Here is a 15,278-nt window from a genome sequence, read left to right on the forward strand (position 1 = left end):
ATGCCATAAATCTATCCCCTATTTGGTAGATGCTATAACTTTTGCGCAAACCAATCAATATACGCTTATTGTGGATTTTTGTACCAAAAATATGTAGAATACATATCAGCCTAAACTGAGGGAAAAAAAAAAATTTTTTATATATTTTTGGGGGATATTTATTATAGCAAAAATTTAAAAAGAATGTGTTTTTTTTTTTTTTTTTGTAGTTGTTGCTCTTTTTTTGTTTATAGCACAAAAAATAAAAACTGCAGAGGTGATCAAATACCACCAAAAGAAAGCTCTATTTGTGGGAAAAAAGGACGTCAATTTTGTTTGGGAGCAACGTCGCATGACCGTGCAATTGTCAGTTAAAACGACGCAGTGCCGAATCGCAAAAAGTGCTCTGGTCAGGAAGGGGGTAAAATCTTCTGGGGCTGAAGTGGTTAATCAGTACGGTTGTCTTCCAAAACTACAATACAAATACGCCACAACACATGACATCACTTCCGATTTTTTATTCTGTCGTAGGAGAATTTCCATAACTTTAGTAAACTCTTCAGGTTTGATATACGACTAGCATACAAAAAGAAATGGATGATTTTCGGACTCAACTCAATAGGTAAAAAATGATTCGCTGTGGCATAAAGCTGTATTATCTAAATTGGTGTGAAAAAAAAGAAAAAAAAATCAGTATTACAACAAAATAGCTACCTCCTCATTGTTAAATTCGGGTCTATATAACAGCATTCTGGGCAACTATAGTTTTTTTTTTTTTGTTTTTTTTTTTAATCCCACACTATTCAGGTATGTTAAAAAATAAATAATAATAATAAAAACAAAAAGAAAAACAGATCTACGACAAAATGGCCGCCGCTCCTGAACTGAAGACATTTCCTTCTCTCACTCGGCACGCGACCGCCCTCTAGTGGTGGTTCTAAAAAGAAAGTAATCTATCGCTGTCTGGCCTCAGGAGGATTCTCCAGGTGTAACGACACATTCGGCGACCCATCGCAGTTTTCTACGGAGGTGACGTTCGGTCGCCGCCATCTTGCTACACCCCACAGCGTCACTATAGCAACCAAGAACTCATGGAACGCACAGAGCGGAAGTAGGAAGTGGTCGCGGAAGTGCTAATATAGAAGCAGCTGTTTTAGTATATCATGGGCTGTATAAGCTCGCATTGCAGTGTGAGGAGTGGAAGATTTTCAGGCATGGGAAAGACTGCTGTAATTATTACGTTATTATATTTTATTAGATTTGTTTATTCAATACTTATGTATGTAGATACATTATTACTGTTGTTGTTATATACAGTTTTTACACAGCACCTCTGGGCTGTCACATCATTGGTAAGTGGGAATTAAATGCTCCTCTCATGGCTATCTATTCCGCCTTCATGGATCCAGATCCATGGGAAGAGTTGCAGGTGGGGGGAGGTGTGCGGATTGGGCAGAGCAATGATGGGGGAAGATGTGCTGATTGGGTAACGCGATAGTGGGGGGAGGTGTGCGGATTGGACAGAGCAATGGTGGTCAACTTACTTGATGTAGTGGGCTTCAGGTGCAGCCACTGAAATCACCAAAGGGCTACTTATAATATTCTGTGACTGTAATGTTACAGAAAACTGTCTGGGATTGGGGACGTGGAACAGGAGATGGCCAAAGAGTGGGGGGCGTGTTACAAAAGATGGACATCGACTGAGAATGTGGAATAGGAGATGGTCAGAGACGCTGGATGTGGAATAGTAGGCAACCAGAGACTCCGGAAGAAAAGAGGAGATGACCAAAGAGTGGACACGTGGAACGGGAGGTGGCCGGAGACTGTGGAAGGGGAACGGCAGGTGGCCGGAGACAGTGGAAGGGGAACGGCAGGTGGCCGGAGACAGTGGAAGGGGAACGGCGGGTGGCCGGAGACAGTGGAAGGGGAACGGCGGGTGGCCGGAGACAGTGGAAGGGGAACGGCAGGCGGCCGGAGACAGGGGAAGGGGAACGGCAGGCGGCGGAGACAGGGGAAGGGGAACGGCAGGCGGCCGGAGACAGGGGAAGGGGAACGGCAGGCGGCCGGAGACAGGGGAAGGGGAACGGCAGGCGGCCGGAGACAGGGGAAGGGGAACGGCAGGCGGCCGGAGACAGGGGAAGGGGAACGGCAGGCGGCCGGAGACAGGGGAAGGGGAACGGCAGGCGGCCGGAGACAGGGGAAGGGGAACGGCAGGCGGCCGGAGACAGGGGAAGGGGAACGGCAGGCGGCCGGAGACAGGGGAAGGGGAACGGCAGGCGGCCGGAGACAGGGGAACGGCAGGCGGCCGGAAACTGTGGAAGGGGAACGGCAGGCGGCCGGAGACTGTGGAAGGGGAACGGCAGGCGGCCGGAGACTGTGGAAGGGGAACGGCGGGCGGCCGGAGACTGTGGAAGGGGAACGGCGGGCGGCCGGAGACTGTGGAAGGGGAACGGCGGGCGGCCGGAGACTGTGGAAGGGGAACGGCGGGCGGCCGGAGACTGTGGAAGGGGAACGGCGGGCGGCCGGAGACTGTGGAAGGGGAACGGCGGGCGGCCGGAGACTGTGGAAGGGGAACGGCGGGCGGCCGGAGACAGTGGAAGGGGAACGGCGGGCGGCCGGAGACAGTGGAAGGGGAACGGCGGGCGGCCGGAGACAGGGGAAGGGGAACGGCGGGCGGCCGGAGACAGGGGAAGGGGAACGGCAGGCGGCCGGAGACAGGGGAAGGGGAACGGCAGGCGGCCGGAGACAGGGGAAGGGGAACGGCAGGCGGCCGGAGACAGGGGAAGGGGAACGGCAGGCGGCCGGAGACAGGGGAAGGGGAACGGCAGGCGGCCGGAGACAGGGGAAGGGGAACGGCAGGCGGCCGGAGACAGGGGAAGGGGAACGGCAGGCGGCCGGAGACAGGGGAAGGGGAACGGCAGGCGGCCGGAGACAGGGGAAGGGGAACGGCAGGCGGCCGGAGACAGGGGAAGGGGAACGGCAGGCGGCCGGAGACAGGGGAAGGGGAACGGCAGGCGGCCGGAGACAGGGGAAGGGGAACGGCAGGCGGCCGGAGACCGGGGAAGGGGAACGGCAGGCGGCCGGAGACAGGGGAAGGGGAACGGCAGGCGGCCGGAGACAGGGGAAGGGGAACGGCAGGCGGCCGGAGACAGGGGAAGGGGAACGGCAGGCGGCCGGAGACAGGGGAAGGGGAACGGCAGGCGGCCGGAGACAGGGGAAGGGGAACGGCAGGCGGCCGGAGACAGGGGAAGGGGAACGGCAGGCGGCCGGAGACAGGGGAAGGGGAACGGCAGGCGGCCGGAGACAGGGGAAGGGGAACGGCAGGCGGCCGGAGACAGGGGAAGGGGAACGGCAGGCGGCCGGAGACAGGGGAAGGGGAACGGCAGGCGGCCGGAGACAGGGGAAGGGGAACGGCAGGCGGCCGGAGACAGGGGAAGGGGAACGGCAGGCGGCCGGAGACAGGGGAAGGGGAACGGCAGGCGGCCGGAGACTGTGGAAGGGGAACGGCAGGCGGCCGGAGACTGTGGAAGGGGAACGGCAGGCGGCCGGAGACTGTGGAAGGGGAACGGCAGGCGGCCGGAGACAGGGGAAGGGGAACGGCAGGCGGCCGGAGACAGGGGAAGGGGAACGGCAGGCGGCCGGAGACAGGGGAAGGGGAACGGCAGGCGGCCGGAGACTGTGGAAGGGGAACGGCAGGCGGCCGGAGACTGTGGAAGGGGAACGGCAGGCGGCCGGAGACTGTGGAAGGGGAACGGCAGGCGGCCGGAGACTATTGCTCTGTCATGCAACACTGTACCAAATTAATTTTATATTTTTATTAATATTATCCTGTGCATTTACTTATTTAAATCTGAAGATTATTCTAATTATATGTTGCATTCCCTGGTTACTCGTTCCCCTCACTCCATCAACCTAGTAATGAAATGATTCAATAAAATGTTTCCATTTTCATTACATACCTAATGATAGACCCTGTGATGTCATCACTGAGTCTTCTGGCTTCTCTGTGCAATGCGGGAAGATCATGGCTGTGGAAGGGGACAGCGGAGTACTGTAGATGAGATAGCTTCCTGAAAACATGACAGCACCCTGCCTTAGTGCTTTTCTCAAGAGCCACCAGTCCTGATGCAAGTAGTATGCTGGCTCTTGGGAAGCGTTCTACAAATTTAATGTCTTAGTGGGTGGAGTGGGCATTCCTATGCAGGCTGTTTTTGCATGCACATCATTTTAGGTGATGCCCATATGTAATGCTCAGCCTCCAGTCTTAAAAGAACTAAAATCCAGTGAATGAAAGGGGTGGGCATGCTCATTGATTGATGGGCTTTCTTTGTCATATCCAGCACCTTTATTACTTCTCTCATTTGCTTTGTATATTATGAGGATTTATATAGGACCATGTGTTTATCTTTGTAGTGAAATCAGGGTCATTGCCTTCTGGAAGAAGCAGAAGCTAGTCGTGGTCTTAGCCTTGAGGATGGAGAAGGAGCTGAGTCATATTACTGAGAGAATATTACAGCTCTCCCTGGAGATCATCTACCTGCTGACTGGAGAGGTGAGGAGGATTCTGGGAGGTCACATGACATCACTTAATAGAACAGAGCTTATTAAGCCACCTGAGATGATGAGTCAGTTAGCAAGTGATCAATGTACAATCTTTTTTTATATTTATGTAGGATTATGGACCGGTAAAGAAGTCTAATAACTTTATGGCACTGAACAACCATTCCTGTGTGTCTGGAGGGCAGAGCAGCAGCCACAGCCCCATCTCAGTGCCTTCACTTTCCTTCCTGACACCTGAGAGGAACAATGACAAGAAGATTCTAGAAGTCACCCAGAAGATCATTGATCTGCTGACAGGAGAGGTGAGCGGTGCCGGGAATTCTGGGACATTATCCAGTAACAGACAAGGGATGTGTCTGGATGGTGACTGTATCATTGTGTGTGTCAGGTTCCTATAAGGTGTCAGGATGTCACTGTCTATTTCTCCATGGAGGAGTGGAAGTATATAGAAGGACACAAGGATCTCTACAAGGATGTCATGATGGAGAAGTGGCCACCCCTCACATCACCGGGTAAGAGGAGACTTTAATTTCTTGTAAAGGAGAGAAGAGTATTGAGGATCCCCCTAGATACACACATCCTCTGATATAAAGACATAGATACAATGTATTCAGTCAGTGTGTGTGTTTCCTACAGATGGATCCAGTAACAGAAATCCCCCAGAGAGATGTCCCTGTCCTCTGTATTCCCGGGACTCCACACAGGAAGATCAGGAGATCCCTCAGGAAGATCAGGTAGGATGATCAGAGTTCAACCATGTGCCTGGAGCTGGATAATAATTGTATTGCTTTGTTTTTTATGTAGAAAGAAAAACTGACTGAATATAGGATTAAAGACAGAGAAGAAGAGACGTACATGAGGGGTGATGAGCAGAGTGAGGAGGAAACTCATTCAGATACAACAGAGGAATGTTCATCTCTTTCCAATTACCAGGAGAGCCACAAGATTCCACTGAACTCTCAGGTGGGTCAAGCACCAAGATGAGAAAGATTCCAGATTTGGATAGAGGGAGGGAAGTCAGTCAGAGTAAGGAAAGATAGAATAGGGGATTATGGTGGACAAAACCTATGACTCTGTTTGGGGATCCATCGGATGGTGGGAAGGCAGGTGGCTGGGTGGTTATATAGACACGGGGAGGCCAAGCTGGCTGGACAGGAAGAACTGAGAAAAGGTTGTGTTAAAGTAGAAGTTCAGGCAAAAACTAACTAACTCTAAATCTACTGGCAGCCACATTCTTAGACTAATCTATCTAACCCTGTAAAGGAAAAATATCTCTACATACCTTTTCTGCAGCCACTCCGGTGGGGTCTCCAGCAGTGAATGCTGTGTGCAGGAGAGAAACAACAACGGCTGGGAAGTGACTTCACCCATAAACTTATTATGGGGCTTCCGTTGTCAGCTGCCTCTCCTGCACACTCCTACACACACAAGCCGCCACTGACAGCTCAACGTGGGATTGGGGCGGCTGCAGAAAAGATATGTACAGTATAGCGATTTTTGCTTTTTTAGGGCTAGATAGACTAGATTTAGAGTTAGTTTTGCCTTAACTTCTTCTTTAATATCTATTACAAGATAACCGATCCCCCTTGGCATACCTGGGTGGTTTTGGTGGTAAAGGACAGTTGTGCTTTGTGAACCTTGTCATGACCTCTAGGCACAGACCCCACTCTCCCTGCAGGTTTTTTTTTTTATTGATATAACATTACATGGAATGCAAGAGCAATGAGAACACAGCCAGGGGCTATAGTAAGAAGGTAATTTAATCCCAATAAATAAATAATAATGTATTTTAATGTTCCTTGTTTGTTCTAGGGTGAAACTCTGATTAATATTAAAGTGGAAAATACAGGGGATGAAGAAGAACCATATATGATGGAGGATGATCCATGTAAGAAGGAGGAGATCCCTCCAGACATAAGCACAGGTGAGTAATAAACACTAAGGCTGGGTTCACACCTATGCCAATTCGCATAGCAGGATCTCTATGGAGGCGGTTCACATATCTGCGGAGCTCACTGCAGAGAAATGCATTGTGTCTTTGGCTCTGTTTCTGGGCCAAATTCAGGCAAGATTTGCCCCGGATTTCTCCCTAAAATGGAGAGTGGGGACGCAGAGCATTCCTGTGTGATCCGCAGGCGGTTCCAGTGTGAACCGAGCCTAAATCCAGAGAAGAGTCCCAGATTCTCCTTGTTCAGTCACTACAATAATCTCTTATTCTCCTCCTCCTCCTCTGTCAGTAGACAGTAATGGGCACAGTGGGAGATTTAATTTCAATGTTTTTATTGATTCAGTGTTCCATAGAAAAATAAGAGTAAACCGGATAAACAAAAGATTGGCTCCTAGGATACATAAGTTCAATATGCCGAAGTCAAATATCTAAACACTACTTTGTAACAGTAGGAGAAACATACCGTATCCATGGGCTGCATAGTAGAGCCTATCAAAGGGGGGAGGGGAGTGGGACTGCGCTGTGCAGTAGATATATAGTGGTCATCATTTAATATGGGTTTTTTACCAAGTCGACCAGGGTTCTCGTGTCTGAATTAGTTTAAGGTGAGCGCGGCTATCCGCCACAAAGGTGGTTTCAAATATTTAGTAATCTTGTATCTGTTTGATTACATTTAAAGATAGGTGTTTTGAAGGATTTTTCCAGTTTTTTGTGATGTTGTATATAAATAAGTTGCGTTTTATATACAGCTTGAATGATCACAAAAAATTATTAAATAAAGTGAAATGAAGTGCAAGTGCAACACAAATATAAGTCTATAAGTAAAGACTCTGCATAAAAAGAAATGGGGGGGGGGGGACCATATTGAGTCCACACATAAAGGATTCCACCGTGTGAGAGGGGGTGATTCCAATGAGGTGATGAACTCCAGGGTATCTTGAATAGAAAAAACCCACTTGATACATGGGGACTTTTACCGGAATTGGTGGACCCCCTAAAGAGCAAGGTCATATACGCCAGCAGACTTGGCCCTCTGCAGGTTCTATAGGTCCTCCTTGTCATTGGAGCTCTCCGACAGTGGCTGGAAGTCCTCCTCAATATCCAACTTGAAAATGGGAAATCACGTTGTTTTCACCAAGTGGCAGTTATTATATCTGTAAGTATTGTGGAGCAAGCAATCTGTCAATGTATGAAAGCTTGCTATAGTATTTTCTAAGCATGAAATCTCCTGCCCCACATCACAAAGCAGCTAATCTTGGATGTTACAGTTGTCGATGATAATAATAAGTGATAGTAATACAAGATTAGCTGCTTTTTGGCCACAGATGGGTGGCCAAAAATGTGTTCTGCTACATGTCTTTGGTAAAAAAATCCCAATAAGTGTATATTGACTGGTTTGTGTGAAAGTTTATAGTGTCTACAAACTATGTTTATATACAGGTGCATTTAAAACAATTAGAATATCATCAAAAAGTTATTTCAGTAATTCAATTCAAAATTGAAACTCATATATTCTATGGATTCATTACACACAGAGTGGTATATTTTTTTTAAGTATTTCTTTATTTTACTTTGAGGATTATGGCTTCTAGCTAGGGAAAACTCAAAATTCAGTATCTCTGAGAATATTGTGAAAAAGTTGAATATTGTAGACACACTCTAATCAGCTAATTAACTCTCAACACTTTTAAAGGTTTCTTGAGCCTTTGAATGGTCCCTTTGTCTGGTTCAGTAGGTTACACAATCATGGGGAAGACTGCTGATTAGACAATTGTCCAGAAGACAGTCATTGACAAGGAGTGAGTCACAAAAGGTCAGTTGGCTGTTCAGAGTGCTGTATCCAAGCATATTAATGGAAAGTTGAGGGTAAGGAAAAAGTGTGGTAGAAAAATGTGCGCAAGCAACAGGGATAACCACAGCCTTCAGGATTGTGAAGCAAAAGCCATCCAAGAATTTGGGGGAGATGCACAAGGAGTGGGCTGTGGGCTGGTGTCAGTGCTTCAAGAGCCACCACACAGAGACAGGACATGGGCTACAACTGTCTCATTCCTTGTGTCAAGCCACTCCTGAACCAGAGACCACATCAGAAGCATCTTACCTGGGCTAAGGAGAAAAAGGACTGGACCATTGCACAGTGGTCCAAAGTCCTCTTTTGGATGAAAGTAAATGTTGCATTTCATTTGGAAATCAAGGCCCCAGAGTCTGGGGGAAGAGTGGAGAGGCACAGAATCCAAGTTGCATGAGGTCCACTGTGAAGTTTCCACAGTCAATGATGATTTGGGGAGCCGTGTCATCTGCTGGTGTTGATCCGCTGTGTTTTATCAAATTCAAAGTCAGCAAAGGCCTCTACCAGGAAATTCTAGAGCACTTCATGCTTCCCTCTGCTGACCAACTTTATGGGGATGTCGATTTCATTTTCCAGCAGGACTTGGCACCTGCCCACACTGCCAAAAGTACCAATATCTGGTTTAATGATCATGGTATCACTGTGCTTGATTGCCCAGCAAACTCTCCTGACCTAAACCCCATAGAGATTCTGTGGGGTATTGTCAAGTGGAAGATGAGAGACACCAGACCCAACAATGCTGAAGGCCGCTATTAACCACTTCCCACCCGGCCAATGCATATATACGGCCGGGTGGGAGCCGTCTACTCCTGATAGGACGTTCAGGAACGTCCTTCAGGAGTAGCGGGATCGCGCGCGCCCGCGCAGCGGCGCGATCCCGATGTGCTCGTGTCACCCGGACACGGCACATCTCAGATCGGCAGGAGGGCTCTGTGATTGGCCCTCCTGATCACATGACGGCCGTGTCCAATCACGGCCGTCATGTGATGTAAACAAACAGCCGGTTGCTAGGCAATCGGCTCTCCTCTCCTCACACGGAAGTCACCGCTGAGGAGAGGAGAGCAGAACGCTGCAGCCGGCTGATGATCAGTGAGTATGGGCTGCTTTTTACAGCTTTTTACTCACTGATCATCAGTGTAGTGTAAACACACAACACACCACACAGTACAAACACAGTCCCCACATATGTCCCCAAAACACACATGTCCCCAAAACATACATGTCCCCAAATAATAAAAACACATGTCCCTAATAATAAAAACATGTCCCCCACATATGTCCCACTAAAATCACATGTCCCAATGATTATCTGCACACATATGTACGTGATCACCTGCACACATATGTACATGATCATTTGCGTACATATGTCCGTGATCACACAAACCAATTATTATACACTTAACGGAATTTTTTTTACCAAAAACATGTAGCAGAATACATTTTGGCTTAAATTTATGACAAAATGTGATTTTATTGGATTTCTTTTCAAATAGAAAAAAGAAAATATTGTTTTTTTTCCAAATTTCCGCTATTTTTGCGCTTATATCGCAAAAAAAAAAAACGGAGTCGTGAATAAATAACACCAAAATAAAGCTCTATTTGTGCGAACAAAATGATAACAATTTCATTTGGGTACAGTGTAGCATGACCGCGCAATTGTCACTGAAAGCGCTAGAGCGCTGAAAGCTGAAAATTGGGCTGGGAAGGAAGGGGGTGAAAGTGCCCTGTATTGTAGTGGTTAAAGAAACTTGAGCTTCCATATCACCTCCATGCCATGCTGTATTGTTGTAGTAATTCATGCAAAAGGAGCCCCGACCAAGCATTGAGTGCATACTATACTGTACATGGACATTCTTTTCAGTAAGCCAACATTTCTGTATTAGAAATCCATATTTTTTTTTATTGCTCTTATGTAATATTCAAATTTAAATATTACATAAGAATTTGGGTTTTTCACCAGCTGTCAGCCATAATCATCAAAATTAAAAGAAAGAAATGCTTGAAATATATCACTAGGTGTGTAATGAATCTAAATAAAATTAGAGTTTCACTTTTTGAATTGAATTACTGAAGTCAATTAACTTTTTGGTGACATTCTAATTTTTTGAGATGCGCCTGTATACTGGAATTTACGCAGCTATAGATGCCATACTAATAATGGTGGTGATCAGCGACTTATAGTGGGACTGTGATAGTGTGGGGGGCCAATCTGGCGCTAACAGACATTCTCAGGAAGGGTCACTAACTGACACCGACATCGCTAGCGACACTAATACAGTAATCATTCTGTACACCATGGGTGCTCAACCTGTGGCTCTCCAGCTGTTACGGAACTACAAGTCCCATGAGGCATTGCAAGGCTGACTGTTATATGCATGACTCAAAAAGGCAGAGGCATGATGGGACTTGTAGTTCCACAACAGTTGGAGGGCCACAGGTTGAGTAATCATGCGTACACTGTACTAATGACACTGGCAAGGGGTTGACATCTAGGGGCAATTAAGGGGTTAACCTTGTGCCTAACAATGTGTAATGTGTGCTGCTTTTACTTTTCAGGGAGAAGAAACAGCCAGATCACTGTTCTCTGTATGTTTTTCGACACAAAACTCTGTGCTTTGATTGGAGCCAATCAGCTGACTTCAGACAAAATCATTTGCTAAAATAAGCTGCAAAACTTGTTTTGTGTCCAATCACAGCAAGGGGGGAATGGCGTCAAACCCGAAAGTACACTGTCACACTGCCTGGGTGTGCCGCCTGCTCGCAGTAGATCTACTGTGCACGGGACGGCAAGAGGTTAAAGTCGACGTGAACTGTAAAGTCCTGGTGAATGAAAATTTTATCAGCACCGACACTGCGCTTTTTAACCCTTTCATCGCCAGGTCCATACATCATATGGCCCTGACAGCGGGGGGGGGGGGGGGTTTACACAGCGGGATTGTGTGTAAATCTGACAAGACTCCTGCCTGTCAAATGGAAGAATGCGGACACATGTGCTGCTGCCTGATTTCTTCCACATAGTGGGTGCCGCCGGGTAGAGGGAGAGGAAACGACACACATGATTGATGTTACGTCCGGGTCTGCCTCTCATTGTCCTCGGCCAACAAACCCAGGAAAGATTATAATGCAATGTGATGTGCATTGCATTCCAGTCAGTGGAGCACAGGAAAGACATCCAGGGTCTATTAGACCCTGGATGTCTCATTATAGAAGACCTGTCAGCAAAAAATCATGACTTTGGGGACTTTTGTTCCCTATCTGATATACAGTGGTGTGAAAAAGTGTTTGCCCCTTCCTCATTTCCTGTTCCTTTGCATGTTTGTCACACTTAAGTGTTTCGGAACATCAAACCAATTTAAACAATAGTCAAGGACAACACAAGTAAACACAAAATGCAATTTGTAAATGAAGGGGTTTATTATTAAAGGTGAAAAAAAATCCAAACCATCATGGCCCTGTGTGAAAAAGTGATTGCCCCCTAAACCTAATAACTGGTTGGGCCACCCTTAGCAGCAACAACTGCAACCAAGCATTTGCGATAACGTGCAATGAGGCTTTTACAGCGTCCTGGAGGAATTTTGGCCCACTCATCTTTGCAGAATTGTCCTAATTCAGTTACATTAGAGGGTTTTCGAGCATGAACGGCCTTTTTAAGGTCATACCACAACATCTTAATAGGATTCAGGTCAGGACTTTGGCTAGGCCACTCCAAAGTCTTCATTTTGTTTTTCTTCAGCCATTCGGTGGTGGACTTGCTGGTGTGTTTAGGATCATTGTCCTGCTGCAGAACCCAAGTTCGTTTCAGCTTGAGTACACGAACAGATGGTCGGACATTCTCCTTCAGGATCTCTTGGTAGACAGCAGAATTCATAGTTCCTTTTATCACGGCAAGTCTTCCAGGTCCTGAAGCAGCAAAACAGCCCCAGACCATCACACTACCACCACCATATTTTACTGTTGGTATAATGTTCTTTTTATGAAATGCAGTGTTCCTTCTATGCCAGATATACTTGGACACACACCTTCCAAAGAGTTCCACTTTTGTCTCATCGGTCCACAGAATGTTGTCCCAAAAGTCTTGGGGATCATCAAGATGTGTTGTGGAGAAATTGAGACGAGCTTTGATGTTCTTTTTGCTCAGCAGTGGTTTTCTCCTTGGAACTCTGCCATGCAGGCCATTTTTGCCCAGTCTTTTCCTGATGGTGGAGGCATGAACGCTGACCTTAACTGAGGCAAGTGAGGCCTGCAGTTCCTTGGACGTTGTTGTGGGGTCTTTTGTGACCTCTTGGATGAGTCGTCGCTGCGCTCTTGGGGTAATTTTGGGCGGCCGGCCACTCCTGGGAAGGTTCACCACTGTTCCATGTCTTCGCCATTTGTGGATAATGGCTCTCACTGTGGTTCGCTGGATTCCCAAAGCTTTGGATATGGCTTTATAACCCTTTCCAGACTGATAGATCTCAATTACTTTCTTTCTCAATTGTTCCTGAATTTCTTTGGGTCTCGGCATGATGTGTAGCTTTTAAGGATCTTCTGGTGGACCTTACTGTGTCAAGCAGCTCCTATTTAAGTGATGCCTTGATTGTGAACAGGTGTGGCAATAATCAGGCCTGGGTGTGGCTAGAGAAATTGAACTCAGGTGTGGACAACCACAGTTATAGTATGTTTTAACAAGGGGGGCAATCACTTTTTCACACAGGGCCATGATGGTTTGGATTTTTTTTCACCTTTAATAATAAACATCTTCATTTACAAATTGCATTTTGTGTTTACTTGTGTTGTCCTTGACTATTGTTTAAATTGGTTTGATGTTCCGAAACACTTAAGTGTGACAAACATGCAAAGGAACAGGAAATGAGGAAGGGGGCAAACACTTTTTCACACCACTGTAAAAAGTTAAGCAAAAACATTCTTACATTGTAAAAAATCCAAGGACATAAAATCCCCCCCCCCCCATCCACTTGGACCTGCCACTATTTGATTCTTTATGGTGTTTGCTTTCAGAAAATATATAATGTTTGGGGGTTTTATGTAGTCTGCCTCTCTTGTTGATTGCTTCTTCTGTAACTTTTTGGAAATTCCTAAATATCACTTTAACTGTTCTCATTATTCCTCTGTTTTATTTTATCTAGGTGAACATCCCAACAAGGGGACCATGGAGGAGGATCCTCTTATTTCCCCAGATTGTGAAATAGAAGTTGAAATCACGTTTGACTCCCCAGGAGAGGATCTCATTACTCCAAATCTCCACCCAGTGCTTCAGAGGGCAAACCTGTCATCCGTTCCCTCTACACATGGTATCTCCCATCCCGTCACCCGTCCTACACCTCTTACAGGGGAGGAAGCTTTCACATGTAACGAGTGTGGGAGATCTTTTGAAAAGAGAGCAAGGCTCATTGTGCACCAGAGGTCCCACACAGGGGAGAAGCCATATTTGTGCTCTGATTGCGGAAAATGTTTTGCTCAAACATCACACCTTTTCAGACATGTAAAAGTTCACTCGGAAAGAAAACCATTTTTGTGTTCCGAGTGCGGAAGGTCTTTTAAGGAAAAAGCCCATCTTTTACGACACCAGAAGATCCACACGGGAGAAAAGCCATACATCTGCCCTGTGTGCGGGAAACACTTTCGTGAAAAGGCAAATCTTATACAGCATGACATAAGCCACACGGGCAATTATCCACATAGTTGTCCTGAGTGCGGGAAATGTTTCCTAAGCAAGTCACGTCTTGATATCCACCAAATGAGCCACTCGGGAGAAAAACCATATTCTTGCCCAGAGTGTGGAAAATGTTTCTTGCACAAGTCGGTTTTTGTCAGACATCAAAAAATTCATTCAGGAGTAAAGCCGTATATCTGCTCGATGTGCGGCAAATGCTTTAAGTATCAATCGCATCTCAGCAGACATGAGAAGGACCACGAAGGGGTGAATTCATATTCCTGTTCAGATTGTGGGAATGGTTTCTCAAGTAGACAAGCTCTTATCTCCCATCAGCTTACACATGTGACATCCCATTGTGGTTCTGAGGTTGTGCCTTTGTTTATAGGTTGAGTTAGTCCAAAAGATTAAAGTATTCCTAGCGCACCAACAATAAGATCTCCCTGCCATAGTTCCTGGTCTATTTACATCCAATAAGGAGTTGTGGGCATTTATCACATCTCGTGGTGTTTCCTCCCCTCTTTTCATTGTCCAAAATCCAGCATGGAACCTGACAGGAGGGTCATGTGGACACTGTGACATCCGCTTGCATGGTCATGAAGCCCTGGCAGATATACTTAAAGTGCCTGCATAAAGGGGTTATTAGTCTTGCAATTCTGATGATATGCAAGGCAAAGCAACTAGTTAATTTCAACCCCCCACTGGCAGCACGTACTTAAAGTGGTTGTAAACCTTTTCATATACCCAGTGAAGTGTCTGGCCTCAGGTGATACACAGAGATTAAACAAATCCTCTTACATAGTTGTACCTCTTTATCTGCTGCCTCTCTTCTCTATATTGGTTCAGTCCAGAATTTATGAAGCTTGTCTTAGGACAAAAAAAGAGGTGGCAAGCTGAAGTTACGCCCTGCAGAGCTCAGTGAGGAGAGCTCCGAGAGCTGATTGGAGGGAAGGGACAGCAACAGAGCTGAGGCTGTCAATCACAGGCTGGAGATCCCTCCCTTGTCACTTTTTTTTTCTTGGTGTCAGAAAAAATTGTCAGAAGGGATTCATGCTGATAGCAGAGGAATGAAGCAGCAGACAGAAATTAATGAATGAATGAAATTGTATAGCGCACAACGCGAACTGAATCGCCTCAATGCGCGGTGATGAGCTTTGTTGTCCAGCTTCTAGAAGAGGAAGGTCTTGAGTTTTTTCTTGAAGACCGGGTAGTTTTCTTCCAAGCGGATGTTGGTTGGTAGAGCGTTCCATAGCCGTAGTCCTTGGACAGCGAATCTCCGTTCCCCCTTT

At 46.6% G+C, this 15,278-nt stretch overlaps 1 protein-coding gene across 1 annotated transcript in view; it reads left to right on the plus strand.

Annotated features, from left to right (window-relative positions):
• Window positions 1-1,061: 1,061 nt before the first annotated feature.
• LOC143958158 (uncharacterized) overlaps window positions 1,062-15,278 on the plus strand; it is a 57,600-nt gene continuing 43,383 nt past the window's right edge. The window contains exons 1-8 of the mRNA XM_077467615.1: window positions 1,062-1,208; window positions 4,393-4,531; window positions 4,653-4,841; window positions 4,928-5,051; window positions 5,176-5,273; window positions 5,344-5,502; window positions 6,352-6,463; window positions 13,463-14,377. Coding sequence (XP_077323741.1) covers window positions 4,454-4,531; window positions 4,653-4,841; window positions 4,928-5,051; window positions 5,176-5,273; window positions 5,344-5,502; window positions 6,352-6,463; window positions 13,463-14,377 — 1,675 coding nt within the window. The 5' untranslated portion in view covers window positions 1,062-1,208; window positions 4,393-4,453. The remainder of the gene's footprint in view (window positions 1,209-4,392; window positions 4,532-4,652; window positions 4,842-4,927; window positions 5,052-5,175; window positions 5,274-5,343; window positions 5,503-6,351; window positions 6,464-13,462; window positions 14,378-15,278) is intronic.

Source organism: Lithobates pipiens, unplaced genomic scaffold (genome assembly GCF_037356315.1).
Source record: "Lithobates pipiens isolate NorthernLeopardFrog02 unplaced genomic scaffold, aLitPip1_a1.2 Scaffold_59, whole genome shotgun sequence".
NCBI classification, from domain to species: Eukaryota; Metazoa; Chordata; class Amphibia; order Anura; family Ranidae; genus Lithobates; species Lithobates pipiens.